Source organism: Salmo salar, chromosome 01 (assembly GCF_965601325.2).
Source record: "Salmo salar chromosome 01, fSalSal1, whole genome shotgun sequence".
NCBI lineage: Eukaryota > Metazoa > Chordata > Actinopteri > Salmoniformes > Salmonidae > Salmo > Salmo salar.
The window spans coordinates 20300989-20322653 of NC_138291.1; the positions used below are offsets into that span (position 1 = coordinate 20300989).

The window sequence follows — 21665 nt, forward strand, 5'->3', positions numbered from 1 at the left end:
AATGCATCACTGCCCTTAATACGTCACTCTTTGCTTCAAGCCACACACCAAAAGTACTTCAATGACTGTTCAAGAACGTTTTGGGGAAACGTGGTGTTCAGTACAAACCGCCATGGGATTCTCTCTAGACCATTCAGGTAGACTCATACATTTGTACCCTACTGAATGACGCCGTGATTTCCAAAGGGTGATAGGAATCACTGGTTTAAGAGGCTTTTTAGGAATATTGCACCTACTTGGCTTCCGAGTGTATTTGAATGATAATCCTTTAATATATTTGGTACAAGTGGACAGGAGTACTATACAGATTATCATTAAACATGAATACAAATAAAAAAAACTAAGCGCTCAGTGTTGTACCTTCCCCTATATATCCTTTTAATACATACAATAATCTGACCCGATGACTTGATTCTCTTAGTAGGTATATTACTGCACTCTGTGCCTCATAGGAGGGGTCCAGGACTATCAATTCATGTCCCTTTCTAGGAAACATCACTGAAACCTTACTGAGGTGTCTTAAGGACTGCATGACAATTCCCTCTCAAAATAAAATGTGTGCTTTGTTTTACAAAGCCTGTCTTGTAAACCATCCATCCTCACTGCATGCCAGCGTCAATGTCAGTTGAAGAGCTGAAAAAAAAATGTAGGTAATGTCATTTAGGTAACTGCCAGACAGTCTGGCTGTTACCCCTCTCAGTGCGTTGCTAAGCAGGGTCTTTGTTGACCCCTGGTTGTCTGGAGTCAGTTCAGCAGACAGACCGGGTCAGAGGGCAATTTGCAGGTTGTCATGGTGACAAGGGTGCGGGTGGACGTGTCACTGCGCCCTAGCAAGGACGGTCTGGCAGCGGGGGCAGGGGCAGTCTGGAGAGTCTGAGGTGTACCGGCGGCACCTCGGGCACCGGGCCATGGAGGTGGGCACTGCCGCTACTTGGTAAGCACTGTCCTCACGGATAACCCCACCTGATTGGACAAAGAGAAAAAGGTTACTAGGGGCTATGATTAGGGAGGTTACCAAGGTCATATTCATTAGTGCACCCCAGACACCATATTAAAACAAACATTTTTCAAGGGAAAACGTTTCACAACAAAAATAAGTTTCTTATTCGACAAGTTAAGGTTTGGTGTCTAGTGAACACGACCCCGGTTACTGTATCACCCCTAAAACACTTGGGTGTTTTGAACAGACTATGATTGCGTTAAACCGGCAGCCCAATTTTGATATTCTTTACACTAATTGGTGTTGACCAATCACATCAGCTCTTTTTTTTTCTTTTTTCGAGCTGATCTGATTCGTCAAAAGACCAATTAGTGAAAACAAAGTTCAGAATTGGGCTGCCAGTTAAAAAAAAAAGCCTAAGGCAAAGATTCAATCAGATCAAGTGTTAACTGGCGATAGCAGACACTCGCATAGCTGAAGTTTTGGAGGTAGTGGTCACGATACCAGAATTGACTTAGATACTGATACCAGGTTTAGTATCACAATACAAAAACAAACCACAGTGTAAAAAAAGGCATATTAGCCAAAGTCACAGAGAGAAACTCAGCTACTGCTCTGTTCAATATTACATTAGTTTTTTTAGGACAATTGTTTTAGAGAGACAGCCATGTATACATTAATAAATCAACTACACAATCAATTTAACTACATAATGGTCATTTATTTGAACGGTAAATCAAGATGTAGCCTAGGCCTATTCAATAAGAACGTGTGCATGCATTGAGTTATTGAGCTTGTTTTGGCTGATTTCATGGTGCTACAGATTACAAATAATTTCGCCTTAATGAAAAAAAGTATATAATAATAGCCAATCAGTATTGAGAAACTGAGTGAGCTCAACTGTGAATGGTCCTGGCACACCAAAACAAAAAGTGTAAAGGGAAACCAGTTTGGACTTGGCTTCACACCAATCACATCAACCCAAACTTCATTGGCAGAATTTTTTTTAAATTGTTGCCCTCTGGTGGCTAGCTAGCTAAAATTGGACATTTCCTAAATTAGCTATGGACGGATATAGGGATTTGGACTTGTGGTTTCACTTAATTTTAAGTACTTGCCAATGAATATAACGGCAAATCTGCTCCAACCATAAATTCATACATTGTGCCTCTGGCCTGGCCAGGTAGCCTAGGACAACAAAAACTAAGTGTGTACTGTATGACAGAGTCACAAACCGTTTCGGCAACATGAGAGGATGGCATTGGCGTTTCTCTTCAAGTAGGGTAAATCAACTGTTTTTTCTACTTACGCACACACAGAAATCAGTGCCATGGACAGCCACTTGATCTTACGCTGATTGGACTAAATTGTTTTTGGAATGTTTTAGTTGTCACTGTATTAGACTGCTTTTAATACTGTTCAACATACCTTGTCTCAATTGAAGCTTATCCTCAATACTGACAAAACTAAACTAATGGTGTTTTCTAAAGCAAGAAATAGACCTCTGAACCTTTCACCTATTACTACCTGTCAGGGCAAGGAGATTGAGGTTGTAACCTCATATAAATATCTTGGAATTTTGATTGATGATGGACTCTCTTTTAAAATGCATATTCAACAACTTACAAAAAAATTGAAGCTGAAATTAGGATTTTATTTTAGGAATAAGGCTTGTTTTTCTTTTGAAGCCAGAAGGAGGCTAGTATCAGCTACATTTATGCCTTTACTAGACTATGGGGATATTTTATATATGAATGCTTCCGCTCAGTGTTTGAGATCACCCTTTACCATGGCACTTTGAGATTTATTTTAAATTGCAAAACCCTTACGCACCACTGCACTTTATATACCAGGGTTGGCTGGCCTTCTCTAGTCACTCGTAGGCTCAGTCACTGGTATACTTTTATTTACAAAGCCATTTTGGGTTTACTACCTTTTTATTTGGGCATTTTAATTGTTCAGAAATGTGGTGGGTACTCTCTTCGTTCGAGGGACTTTATCTTGCTAACTGTTCCAAATTTCCGAACTGAATTTGGTAAAAGGGCTTTTATGTACTCTGCGCCATCGTCTTGGAATGCCTTACAAAATACTTTTAAACTGGAAGAACTTGTCCCGATTGGTATTTTTAAATCACTGATGAATGATCTTGAGACTGATTCCCTGACCTGTCAATGTTTTTAATTTGCTGTTTTTGATTTTGTTATACTCTTGTGAATTCTATGGTTTTTACTAGATTACTTGTAGTTTTTCATGTTGTCTGTCTAATTTTTGTAACGACTTGGCGCTGCCTATCTTAGCCAGGACGCTCTTGAAAAAGAGATTTTAAATCTCAATGAGCCTTTCCTGGTTAAATAAAGGTTAAATAAATAAAAAATAGACTAAGCATAAGTGATTTGATAATGTTGAAATGTTCACAAAGCATTTTGCTGGAATAGTGGAGGCAGCTCCTGTTTTCTTTGTGACTTGCGGTACCTCTCCATGGTTCTAAATCAATAGTTGTTTAGTAGTCTGAACATGTTGGAAACATTAACTTGCTTGACCATGCTGTAGGTCATGTAACTGTTTGTTACATGCAATATGCTTTGCTTTGTGGACTAAACCGGATGTTGCCCTCTGGTTTTGTGATGAAACAAAGGTGTGGCTGAATTTATTCTCTCTCTTATAGTCTCTGACTTAGGCCTATATTATCACGGTGGGAAGGAATATGAACTAACAGGTTATAAAGCAAACAATGCAATTATCACAACACAGGTTGTAATCAGGGATGTAGTGGTAGAAAAAAAGGGCAGGGGTAAACTAGATAAGACTAACAACCACCGATATAAACCAAAACATGACATTTTTAGAACTGTATTGTTTGATTGCATTTTCATGCAGGTCTATTGGGAAGGCCTAAATGTAATTTTCTGTAGTAAAAAAATGACAAAAAACGCATATCGCGTTCATGTTCTTAGCATCTCATGTAATTCAGTTCTGTATTGTAAACACCTAAAGTGCACCCGTATAAAAAGCCCTTAGTTGAATCTAAAATGTTGTAGTTTAAACTGCCCTACCAAGCAAAAAGGCAGTTAACTGCTCATTTGGTCAAAAATGAGTTAGTCATTTTTGCTAAATTAAATACATGCTTAATTATGTGGACAAGTATCCTACCTCCATTGTATTGTGTTTTGGAGAAAATGGGGGTCATGTTAGCAGTAACTGCATAAAGTTACTGTGAAACCAAGGTAAATAAAAGCTATTTTTCTCATTTCCACACTATGAGCAGTTACTGCCTTTTTGCTTGGAAGGGCAGTATACCCATTTGAAGATGAACAAGTTGTGTTTGTTAAGATTAGATTCTCTGGGGACCCCATTTATATTTCAGGGGACCCCACCAACCAAGTTTGGGAACAACTGTAACCTCTGTTTGCTTCCCCTCTCTGCCTCCTGCATTGCAGCCTGCATCAGCCTCGCCACTGTTTGTGTCACTACTATCTGTAAAGCAGTTTTATATTTAAATTGTTTTTATATTTCAATCAAATTTAGGTCCCACAGGCTGTCCCAACACATAATGACATTAAAGTGCATTCTCACAGTAAAAGTTTACTCTACTCTAAAATGTTGGATTCTATACCCATTTAAAGATAAACAAGTTATTGTGTTTGATAATTTCAACTCTAGGGGACCCCATATGAATCCCCGACCCCAAGTTTGGGAACCACTGTACTACTAACCTGTCTCTGCTTGCATCCGATCTGTGTCTCCAGCACCCAAGAAAGCAAAGGTAACTGAACTAAATGACTATCGCTCCGTAGCACTCACTTCTGTCATCATGAAGTGCTTTGAGAGACTAGTCAAGGATCATATCACCTCTAACTTAGGCCGTCATTGTAAATAAGAATTTGATCTTAACTGACTTGCCTAGTTAAATAAAGGTTACACATAACTTACCTGACACCCTAGATCCACTTCAATTTGCTTACCGCCACAATAGCATCACCATCGCATCGCACTGAACCCAGCCCTCTGCAACTGGGACCTGGACTTCCTGACGGGCCGCCCCCAGGTAGTGAAGGTAGGAAACACCACCACTTCACTGATCATCAACACGGGCCCCACAAGGGTGCGTGCTCAGCCCCCTTCTGTACTCCCTGTTCACCCATGACTGCGTGGCTACGCACTCCTCCAACTCAAATCATCAAGTTTGCAGACAACACAACAGTAGTAGGCCTGATTACAAACAATGACGAGACTGCCTACAGAGAGGTGGTGAGGGCCTTGGGATTATGGTGCCAGGAAAATAAAACTCACCCAATGTCAACAAAACAAAGGAGCTGATTGTGGACTTCAGAAAACAGCAGAGGGAGCACCCCCCCCCCCCCCCATCCACATCGACGGGACAGTAGTGGAGAAGGTGGAAAGCTTCAATTTCCTCAGCGTACACATCACTGACAACTGAAATGGTCCACCAACACAGACAGTGTGGTTCTTCAACCTCAGGAGACTTTAGAAACTTGGCTTGGCACCTAAAACTTTTACAGATGCACAATTGAGAGCATCCTGTATCAACGCCTGGTATGGCAACTGCACTGCCCACAACCGCAGGGCTCTCCAGAGGGTGGTGTGGTCTACCCAATGCATCACCGAGGGCAAACTACCTGCCCTCCAGGACACCTACAACCACCTGAGCCTCTGCCTGTTCACCCTACTATCATCCAGATGGCGAGGTCAGTACAGGTGCATCAAAGCTGCGACAGAAGCTGTCTTTTAGGCTCTATCTCAAGGCCATCAGACTGTTAAACAGCCATCACTAGCACATTAGAGGCTGCTGCCATACATACACATATGACTTGAAATCACTGGCCACTTTAATAATGGAACACTAGTCACTTTAATAATATTTACATATTTTTGCATTACTCATCTCATATGTATATACTGTATTCTATTCTTAGTCTATGCCACTCTGACGTCGCTCGTCCAAATATTTATATATTCTTAATTCCATTCCTTTAGATGTGTGTATTGTTAGATATTACTTGTTAGATATTACTGCACTGTTAGAAACACAAGCATTTCGCTACACCCGCGATAACATCAGCTAAACACGTGTATGTGGCCAATAACATCTGCTAAACACGTGTATGTGGCCAATAACATCAGCTAAACACGTGTATGTGGCCAATAACATCTGCTAAACACGTGTATGTGGCCAATAACATCTGCTAAACACGTGTATGTGGCCAATAACATCTGCTAAACACGTGTATGTGGCCAATAACATCTGCTAAACACGTGTATGTGGCCAATAACATCTGCTAAACACGTGTATGTGACCAATAAAATTTGCCACTTAGAATTATCAGCCCACCAAGTGAAGCACGAGATTGAACTTCACTCAACTTTCTAGAGCAGTGAACAACCAAAAAGGTGAAAATGCTTTTTCACAAAAAAAGAAGGTGTAAACAGTATTTACCCTCCACTACATCACTGGTTGTAATATGGCTTTTTAGTTTTTATTTCTGGCTTGGCTTCCCGTGTGATTTTACCTACGCGCCACTACTGGAAAGTAACAAACATTATAGTACCGAACCCTTTTCATATTCTAGTTTCCAAAAGTACAGAAGTTTCAGTATAAAAGTTTCAGTGTAAAAGACAATTCATGCTTGCTCCGGGTTGGCGATCCAGAGGCTCCGTAAGGTGGGTGTGATGCAATTTCGGAGTCTCTGGAGCGTCATCGCCGTGCGCCTCCCAAAATTTGTAACAATGTGGAGGGCTCCTTATAGCTCCATATGTACATGATTAGTTGACGGTAGGTGGGGAGCAGTAGGTCCTGTATAAACACAATATAGGTGTAGGCCTAAAAGGTCAATCCGACGCCTGCAGTGGCTGTACAGAATATACTGCGATGCGGCCTCCGTAGAAGTAGTCAGAGCATTCATACTTCTTGAGCTTCACTGAGCAGAGCTGTTGTGAAGGAAGTTGTCAAGAAAGTGAGTGTTTTATACAGGACCTCCTGCTTCACCTACCGTCAACTGTGTCAAACCCTCCATACGGAGCCTCCGGATCGCATTGCTAGAGCAAGTAGAAATTGGCTATTAACTGTGTTGGAGCTGTCAAATTGGTGAGCAGCTTATCTTGATCAGTGTCACGAAGCCACACCCATCCCACTCGCGTTAGAAGTTCAGAATGAGAAAGTGTTGGCTATATAGAAATAATGACGCTCAAATAAAAAAAATCCTTAAACTAAATAATGAGGATTTGCATCATCTTAATAAAGGTGTAGATTACATCTCACATTCCAGTGTTCGAACTTGTAAACAAGGCTGCATGGGATTTCTTAATGGGGCTCCGTGCAGCCAATGGCAATGTCCGCTTTAGGTATAATGCCAGGAGCTGCCTGTGGATTTGACAGCTCTAACGCAGTTCTACCTCCTACTGCAGATGTAAAAAAGCGGATATGATTGTATATAAAAACATTTTTTAAAGTAACCTTTATTTAATTAGGCAAGCCAGTTAAGAACAAATTCTTATTTACAATGACGGACTACCCCGTCCAAACCTGGATGACGCAGGGCCAATTGTGCACCCCCCTATGGGACTCCCAATCACGGCCGGATGTGATGCAGCTTGGATTCGAACCAGGGACTGCAGTGACGCCTCTTGCACTGAGATGCAGTGCCTTAGACCGCTGCGCCACTCGGGAGCGCTATAGAACCCCGAGTTTTTTTTTGGATTCAGCATTGGAAATGTGCTAGTGTTAGCTTAGCTGGGACTCACCCTCAAGGTTGATGAGGAAACTGCCGTTGCTGATGAGGGCATCATTGGGCAGGTCTCTGGGCAGGGCGCTGGTCAGGGTTGTCCGCGATGACATCATCAGCTCTGTTAGCTGAGAGTAAGAGGAAGTAGGTTCTTCTTGGAGAGACTGAGAAAGAGCGAGATTAGATAGGTAAAGTTTGTGGTAGCCAACTTGGAGTCGCCTTTCTGAGACGTGAAAGACCGTCACTTCCATACAACTACATCTCAGCCATTTGTGCTATAGTGATTATGAGGACATCAGAGAGCGCATTCTGCCCCCTTACCTCAATGAGTTCAAACAGTAGGCCAGGCTCAATCTCTATGGTCAGCTCATACTCGGCTGCATTGCGTCCTGGGATAGAGGACAGGAAGGAATCCCTGATAGCGCATGCCCCCTCCACGGCTTCCTCCAATCCCGGCCTCCGCCACACAGGACTGCTCTTAATCCAGCCACTCCTGAACAGGGTCTCCCCCTCTGAAGATAGAGACTTTCAGAGTCACTGACACACACAGGTACAGGCAGGCAGGCACGCGCACACAGAAGGCCATACCGTTATGTCCTGGGGCGTGTAAGTAGACCTCTTCGGCCAGGTGAGGTAGGATAGGAGCGATGGAGCGCGTCACTCCGTCCAGAATCTCCTCTAGAACCGTCTGACAGGACCGCCGACCCAACGAGTCCTCAGGATCACAGTACAGCCTGGGAGAGGGAGAGAGTAACACATTATTAATAGTGCCATATAGTAGCAATGACATTAGTCATTATTGTGTTGTCATAAGTGTAACAGAGTAGTAGTAGACAATGTAATAACAATAGTAGTGGTGGTAGTAGTATTTAGCAAGAGTATCAGTACCTGTCCTTGATGATGCTGAAGTAGAACTTGGAGAGGTCTCTGGTGATGAAGGCTTGGAGCAGGCGGATGGCCCTGCCCGCACCAAAATCATTGTAGGCATCTGTCATCTTCATACTGTAGTTCCGTAGAAGGTGCAGTAGGTACTGGTCGATGTAGTGCATTTCTTTAGGGTCCACTGCCTGGGTACGAGGGTCAAAACCCTGCAGATTCCCTAGCAAGAACTTCAGGGTATTCCTCAACTAGAAAGAGACGAGGAAGAGTTATTACAGCAGTGTGGAGAAGCAGGTAACAAGACTTCTACACAGATATACTTTTTTTCAGACAGACTGACAAACCCACAGATAGTAGACACCATGAGACTCACCTTATTGATGCTGTCTCTGGCTGAGTTGAGCACGTTGGGGCCGATCTGGACCTCAGAGAAGACGTTGGACTCTGCCACCCACCAACGCAACACATCCACTCCATAGGCAGGAGACACACTGGGGTCCTGGGAGAAATAGAGGGAAAGAGATAGGAGAGTGGGGTAGGGTGAAAGCCTTTAAGGACTAACACTGTTGACCACCCCGGAAGTGTGTGTGTGTTTCTCCAGAAAGTTTAGGTCTCATCCACAGCCTCTCACCTCCCCCCCGTGGATGACTGTATCGGGGTCTACTACGTTGCCTAAAGACTTGGACATCTTCTCTCCTTTTTCACTTATCACAAAGTCATGTATCATGAGAGCCCTGAGAGAGAAAGTAATGCATCATCAGAGCCCTGAGAGAGAAAGTTATGAATACCGTTTCTTCACTGGCTTTCTTACAGACACATTTACAACAAGCACACATAGACATAAGAAGTATTTCACTGACTTGTAGGGTGCCCTTTTCAGCACGGCGACACTGGTGAGCAGAGACGACTGGAACCAACCGCCTATCTGGTCCTTTCCCTCCACATACACATCAGCCCTCGAGTCTGACGAGAGAGAGGGAGCGAGTGGAAAAACATGTTTAGTTCTTTGCAGTGTTTTGTTCTTAACCAATTCATGCGAACAGAGATGAAAGCCAGATGGTTAGTATCAGGGGAACATCACTGACTTTGTTCACAAGAGGTAGGACAAGTCTAGAGGGACAGAGAACACAGCCACTGCTAGTGAGGACATTGAGACAATGCATGACAAGTATACCAAGATTATGCAACCATGCCTTGACCAATGCCCTGCGTGAAAGTAGTAGCGACAGACATTCCACCTTGGCCAGCCTTGGGAGAGACAGTACAGGAACGTTACATGGCGAGGCAGCCTTCCAAAGCCACGGGGTACTGTAGAGGTTAGAGAGAGGCTTAGAGACCGTAGTGCTCCTGCCTTAGACAGTAGCACAGGTACAGTCACCAGGCTTTCAGGGGGAGATCCTCCCTTGCTGCCAAAGAGAGAGACTGCTGACTAAACAGAGAGCGCAGCCAGGGAGTGAATCTTATTGATAACCAATCTTTAAGGTGCTCAGCTCCCAAACAAGGTGCTCAGAGTCCCACATGCTGTGGAGAGAAGGGGAAGAGAGCAGGACAGAGTCAGGGGGGGGGGGGGGAATAGTGAGAGAAAGAAACAGAAATCAATAGAAAAAAGGAAATGGAGAGAAGAGATGGAGAGGAAGTAAGAGGGATGAGCACAAGAGGGGGGAAGGAGGGATGAGTAGAAAAGGGGGGGAGGAGGGATGAGTAGAAATGGGGGGGAAGTAGGGATGAGTAGAAAAGGGGGGAAGGAGGGATGAGTAGAAAAGGGGGGGAAGGAGGGATGAGTAGAAAAGGGGGGGAAGGAGGGATGAGTAGAAGAGGGGTCTGGGGGTTATTAACCTGGCACCAGGGGTTTGCGTAGGGAGGTAGGGAGCCAGCTGAGCCGTGACTCAGAGTCAGTGTCACTCTCCTCCTTCATTTCTGAAAACACAACACAACCACTCACATGGACAACATGGGTAAACCTTGGAAAATTGTGTGGCTGTATGTTGGATGTCAGTCTTGCCAAAGGCCACAACAAGAACAATATCCAAACAAATTAAAGACTTCCTCATTATCTGACTATAAAACACTTCAGTAAGGTGTCACAGCGTGTTCCAGAGAGAGATAAAGCTAATGGCTGATGTACGAGGACTAGACACGCTTCACACGAGATAGAAGTCATTTCTAATGCATAAACAATTCAAGATAAGCCATGTGCCAGAGAGAGATAGCATTACCAGGCAGTTTGTACAGTATTCAATAACTGGTTAGTGCAGTAAGGACACTTAGCAAATTGTGATTTAGCTAGGCCTAGCTAAGAAAACAACCTTCAGACACAGCCTTGAATTCGAAGAAAAGTGTAATCACTAGTGTAAGAATACTTGGCAGATGTAGTACGTAGCTTCGCCAGGTTAGCTAAACACAGAGCCTCACCTTCAAGAACAGCAGCCCAGGAGGTTCCACTGTCAAACCAGATGTCCAACACATCATCACCACGCTCGTAGTCCGTTACCTCTCCTGCTTTACTCTGACAAACACACACATACCTTAACCTTCACACAAACACAAGGTGCTAAAATCCTCTTTTAATCATACAACCAAATTCACTGACTTGTGAGTGAAAGTGCTGCGGTGACTCACCTTCTTGAGCACCTCTGGTGGCAGTAGAGATTCCAGGGGCAGCTCCCACCAGCAGTCACTGCCCTTCTCTGAGAACAGCTGGGTCACATGGGATACAGTGTGCCTTTAGGGGGAGAGTGCAGGGGTCAGAGCGGGGTGGCGTTGAGTGTGTGAATGTTTGTGGGTGTGTGTAGTTACTTGTTAATGAGAGGCTCTCCTGTCTCCTTGTGGTAGAACACAGGTATGGGCACACCCCAGCTCCTCTGGCGTGAGATACACCAGTACGGTCTTCTGTCCAGGTGGGCCAACAGACTGCCCCTCGCCGATTCTGGGATCACACGCACCTTAGCCAGCACTTCCTACACACAAAGAGTTTCTTAATTCTCTAGAGCAGGGTTCCACAACTAAATGTTTTAGTCAAATATCCTCTCTCTTTGGGCTTCTTGCAGTCTACAAATGATTTGTAATTATGTTCCGGCCCCCTGACCATCCGCTGAAGAAGAAAAAAATCATCCCGCAGCTGAATTTAGTTGATCCCCGCTCTATAAGAAGAATCATTCTCAGTTTCTAAGAGTCTAACTTAGTGAGTGGGACCTGTTCTAAGTGTATGGCAGTGAGAATCATCACCTGTTTGAAAAAATCCTTCTCAATGTATCTCAGTGAGAACTGAGATTCATCCCTGTTTGTAAGAGTTATCCTCAGTGTGTGATTCCTACCTTGGCCTTGTCTTTGAGGCTGGTGATGTTAATGAACCACTGTTTGCTGGGTCTGATGACTACAGGCTCTTTACTCCTCCAGTCGTACGGGTAACTGTGGACACACTCCTCCTCCTTCACTAGAGAACCGACAGCCTTCAGCATGGAGATCACTGACATGCACACAAAACACACACAAAAGCTTATACAAAGAGAGCAAGAAGTTGAACTAGACAAAACAAGTTAAGCATTCTCATCCCTGTCTCTCTCACAATCGTTTCTTCCTACCTGTATCGTTTCCCTCCCCCATCACAGAGAGACTCTGTAGCTCAGGCCCTGCCAGCTCAGTGAACCTGCCTTCCTCATCCACGATACACTCCTAGACCAGGGAAAATACACACACAAATAATATGACATTCAGATACACGGAGTCGAAATTGACATTGTTATTTAAAGAATTACACCAAAAAAAAATGATAGACTATCGACCAAATCAGAGCGACACAAATGCACACGGCAGGTAAACAGCAGACATGCTGCTTGACTTCAGTAGTTTGGCTAACAGCAACAGTGAAAGAGAAGTGTGACTTTCGCTAAGATATAACTGATTGTTACAAAACCTTTTTCTGGTGAGTGTTTTGCGTTGATTTGTGTCAGGTATTGTGGAAACTCTTAGATGAGCGCCTGTAATTGCCATTTGAAGTGGGGCAATAGCAATGTAACGCACCATTATAAAAACTACACTCAAAAGTTTGCAGTTTCATTAAATTAGGAATTTCAAATGTAGTGGTTATTAAACTCTTTGGTATATCATTGCAGGTAAAAATGTCACAAGGATAATGTAATTTAGACAAAGCTTTTTCATTGTTAAAATAGTCCTGAAATTTGTTCACTCTGAAAATGAACACCCACTCAAGTAATCGAATACTACCATCCGTTCGGACATTTGATTAACCCCAGGAAGAGATTGGACCCCAGGAAGAGATTGGACCCCAGGAAGAGATTGGACCCCAGGAAGAGATTGGACCCCAGGATGAGCTAATGGGAATCCTTAATAGAAATACAAACCGTGCCCATCTCTAGGACAGATGTCATTGGAAGTTCATGAAGACTTAAACTATTAGCCTGGAAGCCAGAATGTTTTTGAAGTTGGCCAACTTATATTGTTCTGTCAATCCCATTGATATATTAGTCAACTAAAGGAACGCACCACTGACAGTTTAAAGTGTGAGGCCACACTGTAGTCCTCCATCCCATGGGCAGGAGCTGTGTGGACCAATCCCGTTCCTTTGCCCATGGTCACAAAATTAGCTGGAAGCAATGGAACCTCCTTCCTGGGAATGGTGGGATGCTGGCAGACTCCTCCCTCGAGTTCTGCACCTGGAGGTGGGGATGGGAAGAGAAAGTGAGAGTGACATGACAATGTTTAGGTGTCTGTCTGAGTGTGTGTCCAGTTTACCTGTGAAAGTGCCCACATTCTCCAGCTCTGTGCTCAGCAGAGTTGCCAGGCTGGAAACACGCTCAGTGGCCACTAGGAGGAGCTGTGAGCTGTCTCTCCTCTTCACTACTGAGTACCTGTGTGTGAGATATTAGAACACATTTACAACAGATTGGAGTTATACCGTATAGTACTGAAGGTGCAGGTGTGTGTGTGGAGGGGATGTCTGTTGACAGTAGCACTTACTGGGCATTGGGCATAAAGCAGACAGCCTGGTTGGCTGGGATGGTCCATGGTTGGGTGGTCCACACCAACACAGAAATGCTGCCCAACTCCCCTACAGCTTCCGCCATCTTAGGGGGCAGAGTGGCCAGGGCGAAGGTGACGTAGATTGCTTTGCTCACGTGCTTTGGGTTATACTCCAACTCTGCCTCCGCAAGAGCTGTCCTGGGGAGAGCGAGAGGGGAAGAATTAGAGGTAAAGAGGAGGAGAATGAACGGAGGGGTGGGGGGGAGATACGCAGCAGAGATACACTACATGGCCAGAAGAATGTGTACACCTGTTTGCTGAACATCTCATTCCAAGACCATGGGCATTATTATGGAGTTGGTCCCCCCCTTTACTGCTATAACTGCCTCCACTCTTCTGGGAAGGTTTTCCACTAGATGTTGGAACATTGCTGCGGGGACTTGCTTCCATTCAGCCACAAGAGCATTAGTGAGGTTGGGCACTGTTGTTGGGCGATTAGGCCTGGCTCGCAGTCGGCATTCCAATTCATCCCAAAGGTGTTTGATGGGGTTGAGGTCAGGGTTCTGTGCAGGCCAGTCAAGTTCTTCCACACCAATCTCAACAAACCATTTCTGTATGGACTTCGATTTGTGCACGGGGGCATTGTCATGCTGAAACAGGAAAGGGCCTTTCCCAAACTGTTGCCACAAAGTTGGAAGCACAGAATCGTCAAGAATGTCATTGTATGCTGTAGCGTTAAGATTTATCTTAACTAGAACTAAGGGGCCTAGACAAACCATGAAAAACAGCCCCAACATCCTGGAAAAACAGCCTCAACATTATTCCTCCATTACAAAACTTTACAGTTGGCACTATGCTGACATCCGCCAGGAGCACGTTATTGGTGGATTCGGAAAATAGCCGAATCAACTAATTTGAAGGGCTGTTCACAATCTTTTCCATGGAGGAATAATTGTCTATGGAGATTCGTCTGTCAGAGTGCCAAATGCTGAAGCGTGATTCATTACTCCAGAAAACGTGTTTCCACTGCTCCAGAGTCCAATGGTGGCAAGATTTACATCCCCCCAGCCAATGCTTGACATTGCGCATGGTGATCATGGTTACTGATCAATTCATTTATAATTAGAAGTTTTGTTATCCGTTTTAAAAACTTTATTTTTGTACTCGTGTACGATATCCTAACCGCCATCGATAAAAGACAGTACTGTGCAGCCATCTACATTGACCTGGCCAAGGCTTTCGACTCGGTCAATCACCACATTCTTATCGGCAGACTCAATAGCCTTGGCTTCTCAAATGACTGCCTCGCCTGGTTCACCAACTACTTCTCAGATAGAGTTCAGTGTGTCAAATCGGAGGGCCTGTTGTCCGGACCTCTGGCAGTCTATGGGGGTGCCACAGGGTTCAATTCTCGGGCCGACTCCTCTCTCTGTAAATATCAATGATGTCGCTCTTGCTTCTGGTGATTCTCTGATCCACCTCTACACAGACGACACCATTCTGTATACATCTGGCCCTTTCTTGGACACTGTGCTAACAAACCTCCAAACAAGCTTCAACACCATACAACACTGCTTCCGTGGCCTCCAACTGCTTTTAAATGCTAGTAAAACTAAGTGCACGCTCTTCAACAAATTGCTGCCCGCACCCTCCCGCCCGACTAGCATCACTACTCTGGACGCTTCTGACCTAGAATATGTGGACAACTACAAATACCTAGATGTCTGGTTAGACTGTAAACTCTCCTTCCAGACTCACAATAAGCATCTCCAATCCAAAATTAAATCTAGAATCGGCATCCTATTTCGCAACAAAGCATCCTTCACTCATGCTGCCAAACATACCCTCGTAAAATTGACTATCCTACTGATCCCTGACTTCGGCGATGTCATTTACAAAATAGCCCCCAACACTCTACTCAGCAAACTGGATGTAGTCTATCACAGTGCCATCCGTTTTATCACCAAAGCCCCATATACTACCCACCACTGCGACCTCTATGCTCTCGTTGGCTGGCCCTCACTACATATCCGTCGCCAAACCCACTGGCTCCAGGTCATCTATAAGTCTTTGCTAGGTAAAGCCCCGCCTTATCTCAGCTCACTGGTCACCATAGCAACACCCACCCGTAGCACGCGCTCCAGCAGGTATATTGCACTGGTCCTCCCCAAAGCCAACACTTACTTTGGCCGCCTTTCCTTCCAGTTCTCTGCTGCCAATGACTGGAACGAATTGCAAAAATCACTATAGCTGGAGTCTTATATCTCCCTCTCTAACTTTAAGCATCAGCTAACTGAGCAGCTTACCGATCACTGTACCTGTACACAGCCAATCTGTAAATAGCACACCTGACTACCTCATCCCCATATTATTATTTACATTAATGCTAAATTGTAATTATTTTCACCTCTAGGGCCTATTTATTGCCTACCTCCCTACATTTGCACACACTGTACATAGATTTGTCTATTTTCTTTTCTATTGTGTTATTGACTGTACGTTTGTTTATGTGTAACCCTGTGTTGTTGTTTTGTCGCACTGCTTTGCTTCATCTTCATGGGCAGCAGGTAGCCTAGTGGTTAGAGCATTGGACTTGTAACCGAAAGGTCTCCGAGCTGACAAGGTAAAAAACTGTCGCTCTGTCCCTGAACAAGGCAGTTAAGCCACAGGCCGTCATTGAAAATAAGAATTAGTTCTTAACTGACTTGCCTAGTTAAATAAAGGTAAAACAAAATAAAAATAAAAAATCTTGGCCAGGTTGCAGTTGTAAATGAGAACTTGTTCTCAACTGGCCTACCTGGTTAAATAAAGGTGAAATAAAAATGTATTGTTTTTTGTGGTGTGGTTTACATTTCAGCCAATGGGCTTCCAACCACACCTGCACACCGTTTTTTTATTTCAATGTTTTTATCTGTATTGTTGACAATAAGTTGTTTCTTTGGTGCAAATAAATTAAACATAAACCTATAAGGCTTGTGTGTGGCTGCTTGGCCATGGAAACCCATTTCATGAAGCTCCTGACGAACAGTTCTTGTGCTGACGTTGCTTCCAGAGGCAGTTTGGAACTCGGTAGTGAGTGTTGCAACAGAGGACAGACGATTATTACGCACTATGCGCTTCAGCACTTGGCAGTCTCGTTCTGTGAGCCGTTGTTGGTCCTAGACGTTTCCACTTCACAATAACAGCGCTTACAATTGACCGGGGCAGCTCTAGCAGGGCAGAAATTTGACAAACTGACTTGTTGGAAAGGTGCCACTTTGAAAGTCACTGAGCTCTTCAGTACGGGCAATTCTACTGCCAATCTCTGTCTATGGATATATTGCATGGCTGTGTGCTCGATTGTATACACTGGGTGGCAGGTAGTCTAGTGGTCAGAGCGTTGGTCTAGTAACCGGACGGTTGCTAGATCGAATCCCCAATCTGACAAGGTAAAAATCTGTTTTTCTCCCCCTGAACAAGGCAGTTAACCCACTGTTCCTAGGCCGTCATTGTAAATAAGAATTTGTTCTTAACTGACTTGCCTAGTTAAATAAAGGTTAAATAAATAAAATACACCTGTCAGCAATGGGTGTGGCTGAAATTATGGAATCCACTAATTTGAAGGGGTATCCACATACACTACATGGCCAAAAGTATGTGGAAGAGCTGTGTAGCAGAGACTATATCCAGAAGTCACTAAGTGCTGCCTACCTGGAGGAAGGAGACCAGAAAACTGGCTTGTAGTCCTGGTAGATCAGACCCTAGAAATTATAACACAAGAACAAACAGTTAGCTCCTGGGGGAGAGAGAGCGAGCGAGTGAAAGAATGAGTGTCAGATCTTCTGGAGAGGCAGGCTGACCCAAATTGATAGAATATATCCCACCTTGCTGTGCATGTCCTGGAAGACCTTAAGCTGAGCTGCCTCATAAGTCCCATCAAAGGTGTAGTAGCACTTATCCCAGTCCGCCATCACGCCCCAGCGCTGGAAGGCAGCGCGCTGACGAGTGATCGCCCCCTCTGCAAACTCCCGAGCTGGAGAGCAGAGGGACCAGAGTTCATCAACAGACACAGCTGATTTTCTGGTGTTATACATACACAGGGGGATATCAGATTCTATTAAATCAATAGGCAGAGTTGTTTTTGTGTTTCAGTGAACCATAGTCATGTGATGAGTCATTTTGTCTGAGACCTGAATATTTGTATAAGATCCAAAAGCGAATGCCTACGCTTTTAACAGCCTACACTTTCAGCTCAATAGGCTAACATGATCCTAGCCAGGTCTCGCTGGTGACCTGTGTTTGATACCTAGTCAGTTCCATCCATCCACAATAAGTGTTCCCTGCCCCACTGACCTTTCTGTCTTATCTGCAGAGGGCTCAGTCCACTGGTTCCCAGCTCTCCCAGTGCCTTCAGCTCAATGGGCAGCCCATGGCAGTCCCAGCCTGGGACAAAGTGAACCTGTTTCCCCCTCAGCATCTCAAAGCGGTTCTGGATGTCTTTGAGGATCTGGAACACACAACACCAAAGAATCATTATGATAAAGGCCTTGTCTTGCCAGTGAGAGCCAGCACTGACTAATCTCTGTTCTGGTTTCAAGTCCAGTTGAGAAATATTGCACAGCTGGATTACCTGCTAAATGACTAAAATGGCAAATGTAGCAAATAACAACACCTTATTGAGGGCATGTCCCACATGTGGGTCCCCGTTGGCGTATGGGGGGCCATCGTGGAGACAGTATTCCTTCTTGGCCTTCCTCTCTCTCTGCCATGAGTAGAGTTCTGCAAAGCCACACTCCTAGACACAGAATCAATACACTGACATATTACTGTCAAGTCTGAAGTCATAACACAGGCACATAGCTGAATTTCAGACACCGTCTCATTGAGAAAGGTTAGATAGCTAACCAAAATGAGTCTTGCAGTGGCTTGTAAACCTCTTGTTTGTTTATCTGACATTCCTTAGCAATCGGTCACACGCGCCCGTTTCGAAACATGTGGCTCACTGGTAAGCTAACTAGTTAGTATGACGTTAGCAAACTAGACTAGAGCACTCTTCTTACCTGTTGTATCTGTACCTCCCGGTCTATGAGTTTCTGTCCGGTTAGTTTCATGGGGAATTCAGTACGGGGAAGCAACACACTGTCGCGGTACGGCCCCGCACCCTGGGCGGCTGCAGGGTGAACCGTACCTTCGGTGGAGCTGACATTTTGACAACGGCTGGAGTTGAAGGAGAGTGCGGGGTGGAGAAGGGTGCCTCTCCGAACACTCGTTCCCCATCTCGCTACGCTCTGGCTCACTGCTGAAATGCGACACAGCAGCATGGAGAGGCAAACACTTCGTACTATTCCACCTACCAAAATTCTAAACCAAGTTCGTTGTTGTGATATTGTCTTCGATCTGACTGCGACCTCTTAGAGCTTTGGATTGCTTTTTTCTTGTTTTCCGGAAGTACTGGACGTAAAACACTACTACGGAAACTGTGGAGGGACAAATTAGTTGTCTTCTTCGATTAGGTTTAACAGCGGTTGGCATCCAATAAATGTTGCGTTACCGCCATCTACTACACTGGAGTATAACTCCCTTATACTTTGCAAAATGTTTTGTGTAAAACATTTATTTGGAATTTATCATCAGGATATAACATAATAGCCAATATTTTGAACATCCTAAACTAACTATAGGCCTAGTGTAGAAAATGCCCCCAATATGTTCAGGGAGGACAACCGGTGATAAACTCTGAGGAGAGATCATAATAGTATCAAGCTCTTCAAATGATAAACTTGTGAATTAATAGGCATATTCACTGACCGTGATATATAGGCATAAAAAAGACAGTGATAAAAAAAACACAAAGGCTATTATTTGAATTGCTGACAGTAAATCAAAGACGCTGTAAAGCACGTGTCAAACTCATTCCAGGATGGGGCCGAGTGTACTTGATTGATGAAATAAAGTCGCTACACTAATTAGGGATGAACTACCCTCACCTGGTTGTCTATGTCTTAATTGAAAGGCCAGGACCAAGTTGGCGAAACCATGTTTTATGGGACGCTTAGGGTAAATTGTAGGTTTCCATTGGAGGGGCAAGATAGATAGGTGGTTTTGGGGACGAGCCTGTTGACCTTGACGTCACAATCGGTGGGGGTATAAAATCCCCTGGATTTACACTCTAATCATGTACCGTGAGAGGGGAAAAAGCCATAGACAGACCGGTTACGCTACTCGCCTAATTGAGGATAAGAACGAACCCGACAAAATGACTAAAATGGCGATCACTTACATTGGCTTCCTTCTCCTTGCCATACAGTTATCACAAGTAAGAATTTTTCTTCTGTAATTATTTGCTGTTTGCCATGTTTGATTTGTGAAATATACCCACTTTATTTAATTACACTGACGTTAGGCCTACCAAACATTCTGGGGGCTAGGCATTACAAATAGCATAGGCTATTCCATATAGTTTACAAATAGACGCGTTCTATTATATAGATTATAGAGTTAATGTATGGGAAAACTGCCTCTTTCATAAGGTGATGACACTTAAATGTAATGTCTCAATTAAACATATTGCCATAGCAGAAACGTGTGAAGTTAACCCTCTTTTGATTGGTCGGACGTAAGTGAGATTTGTTAAATTGGGAAAAAATGTGTATTTCTATACGAAGTTTGTTGCCACTGACGCGACCCTATGCTCATGTTTTTTAGGTCTTCTCACAAAACATTAGGCGTAGGCCTACAACAAGGTCCCCGGCGATGACTGTGAACACTACCAAAGTTGACGGCGGCACGCGTTCCAATATGACCAAGGTACCCGATGTTGTCAGTACCACCAACATCACCATTCCCAAAGGAGCCTGCGCGTCCTTGCAGTCCAGTGCGTTCACGCTGCTCATTCTCATTGTGGCGGGCTCGCTCCTACAGGGCCGCTTATAGAGGGTTCATATGCACTAAATACACTGCCACGAATAACATCGGCGGCACACTTTGTACCTTTGTACCTTGTACGTACTTAAACAGTGACTGCGCGGAAGAGAACACCTTTCTACTCATGGGAATTATTTGGATCACACCTCCCCGGCCACTTCAACCCAGTATAGGCAGGCATACACTCCCTGCCCTATGGTGTGGTCCCCTCAATGGAGGCAGGCCATGATGAGGATGTATTAAACTCTGCTCTTTGACTGTTGGTTCCTGTGTCCAGACAGCAGGCTGTCGTTCTGTAACTTCTGAAGCGTAAATGTTGGTTGTGCCTTGGAAATCAACTGCATATAATGACATGTTGGTTGAGATGCATTCTGGAATTAACGTAACCTATATTTTGTTTTCTCTGGCACTTGAGTCCTAACTCCAACCTGGGCTTGTACCAGTGACCCTCTGAACACAACTGCCTCCCACCGTTAACCAGCTAGTCACTTCACACCTGTTACACTTGCAATTTCTACTCCTGAAACTGCATTGTATACTTTGTCAGAGGCTTGATGTAGTCTTGTGATTTGAAGAATGGCTACATTTTATAGGTCAAGTTCTCGGCCTTTCATTTTTAACTTAAGCGGTGTTGTAATATGCTTAGATTTATTTTGTATTGCCAGATTTAATAAAGCTATGATATGTACAATTAATATTCATTGTTGTACAATAAAATGAACAACCTTACTACTTTGTGTCAATTCTAAAATTAGTTTACTGTCAAATGAAGTCCTTATTTTAGCATGGTGTGGAAAACTTTTCTTCCACTAAAATGACTAGTTTTTGGTCGCTGGCTGTGAGTAGAGTTACTGTTGTGGCTGATGGCTCAAGCTTTAATTTCATGACACTTTGACCGTAGGCCTACTTAAAAGCTGCTACGCAACATGTACAAAAGTATGTAGACAAATTGGTGGATTCGGCTAGTTCAGCCACAGTGCATGCAGTCTTACTAAAACAACTTGGCAGCAGAATGATCTGTACTGAAGAGCTCAGTGACTTTGAATGTGGCACTGTCCTCGGATACCACCTTGCCGATAAGTCTTATTTGCTGCCCCGATTTTAATTAAGTGCTGTTATGGTGGCGCTGACACGTCCTAAAGCAACAATGGCTCAGTGTTAGGCCACAAGCTCACAGAATGGGACAGCCAGGTGCTGTAGCGTGTAGAAATCTTCTCAACTTC

General features: G+C 44.1%; 1 protein-coding gene and 1 long non-coding RNA gene across 3 annotated transcripts; one reads left to right on the forward strand and one right to left on the reverse strand.

The window, feature by feature from the left end:
• Window positions 1-248: 248 nt before the first annotated feature.
• iars2 (isoleucyl-tRNA synthetase 2, mitochondrial) lies at window positions 249-18992 on the reverse strand. Of its 2 annotated transcripts, XM_014146395.3 has the most exons (22): window positions 18579-18992; window positions 18191-18313; window positions 17872-18025; window positions 17403-17551; window positions 17230-17279; window positions 13537-13737; window positions 13312-13427; window positions 13063-13232; window positions 12141-12231; window positions 11874-12025; window positions 11356-11516; window positions 11179-11281; window positions 10972-11065; window positions 10396-10476; window positions 9420-9522; window positions 9191-9293; window positions 8933-9058; window positions 8569-8807; window positions 8269-8414; window positions 8002-8192; window positions 7700-7844; window positions 249-963 (listed from the first exon to the last, which is right to left on the reverse strand). In XM_014146395.3, the coding sequence occupies exons 1-22, from the start codon at window positions 18837-18839 to the stop codon at window positions 818-820; spliced, it is 3105 nt and encodes a 1034-aa protein (XP_014001870.1). In that variant the 5' UTR covers window positions 18840-18992; the 3' UTR covers window positions 249-817. The 2 variants fall into 2 exon arrangements, with proteins under 2 accessions (XP_014001870.1, XP_014001952.1); XM_014146477.3 differs by lacking the exon at window positions 10396-10476 and having other exon boundaries at window positions 18579-18991.
• Window positions 18993-19120: 128 nt separating this feature from the next.
• Window positions 19121-21174, forward strand: LOC106572473 (uncharacterized). The gene is made up of 2 exons (XR_001321135.3): window positions 19121-19834; window positions 20224-21174. It is a non-coding gene; the product is annotated as an uncharacterized LOC106572473 (long non-coding RNA).
• The last annotated feature ends 491 nt before the right edge of the window (window positions 21175-21665 follow it).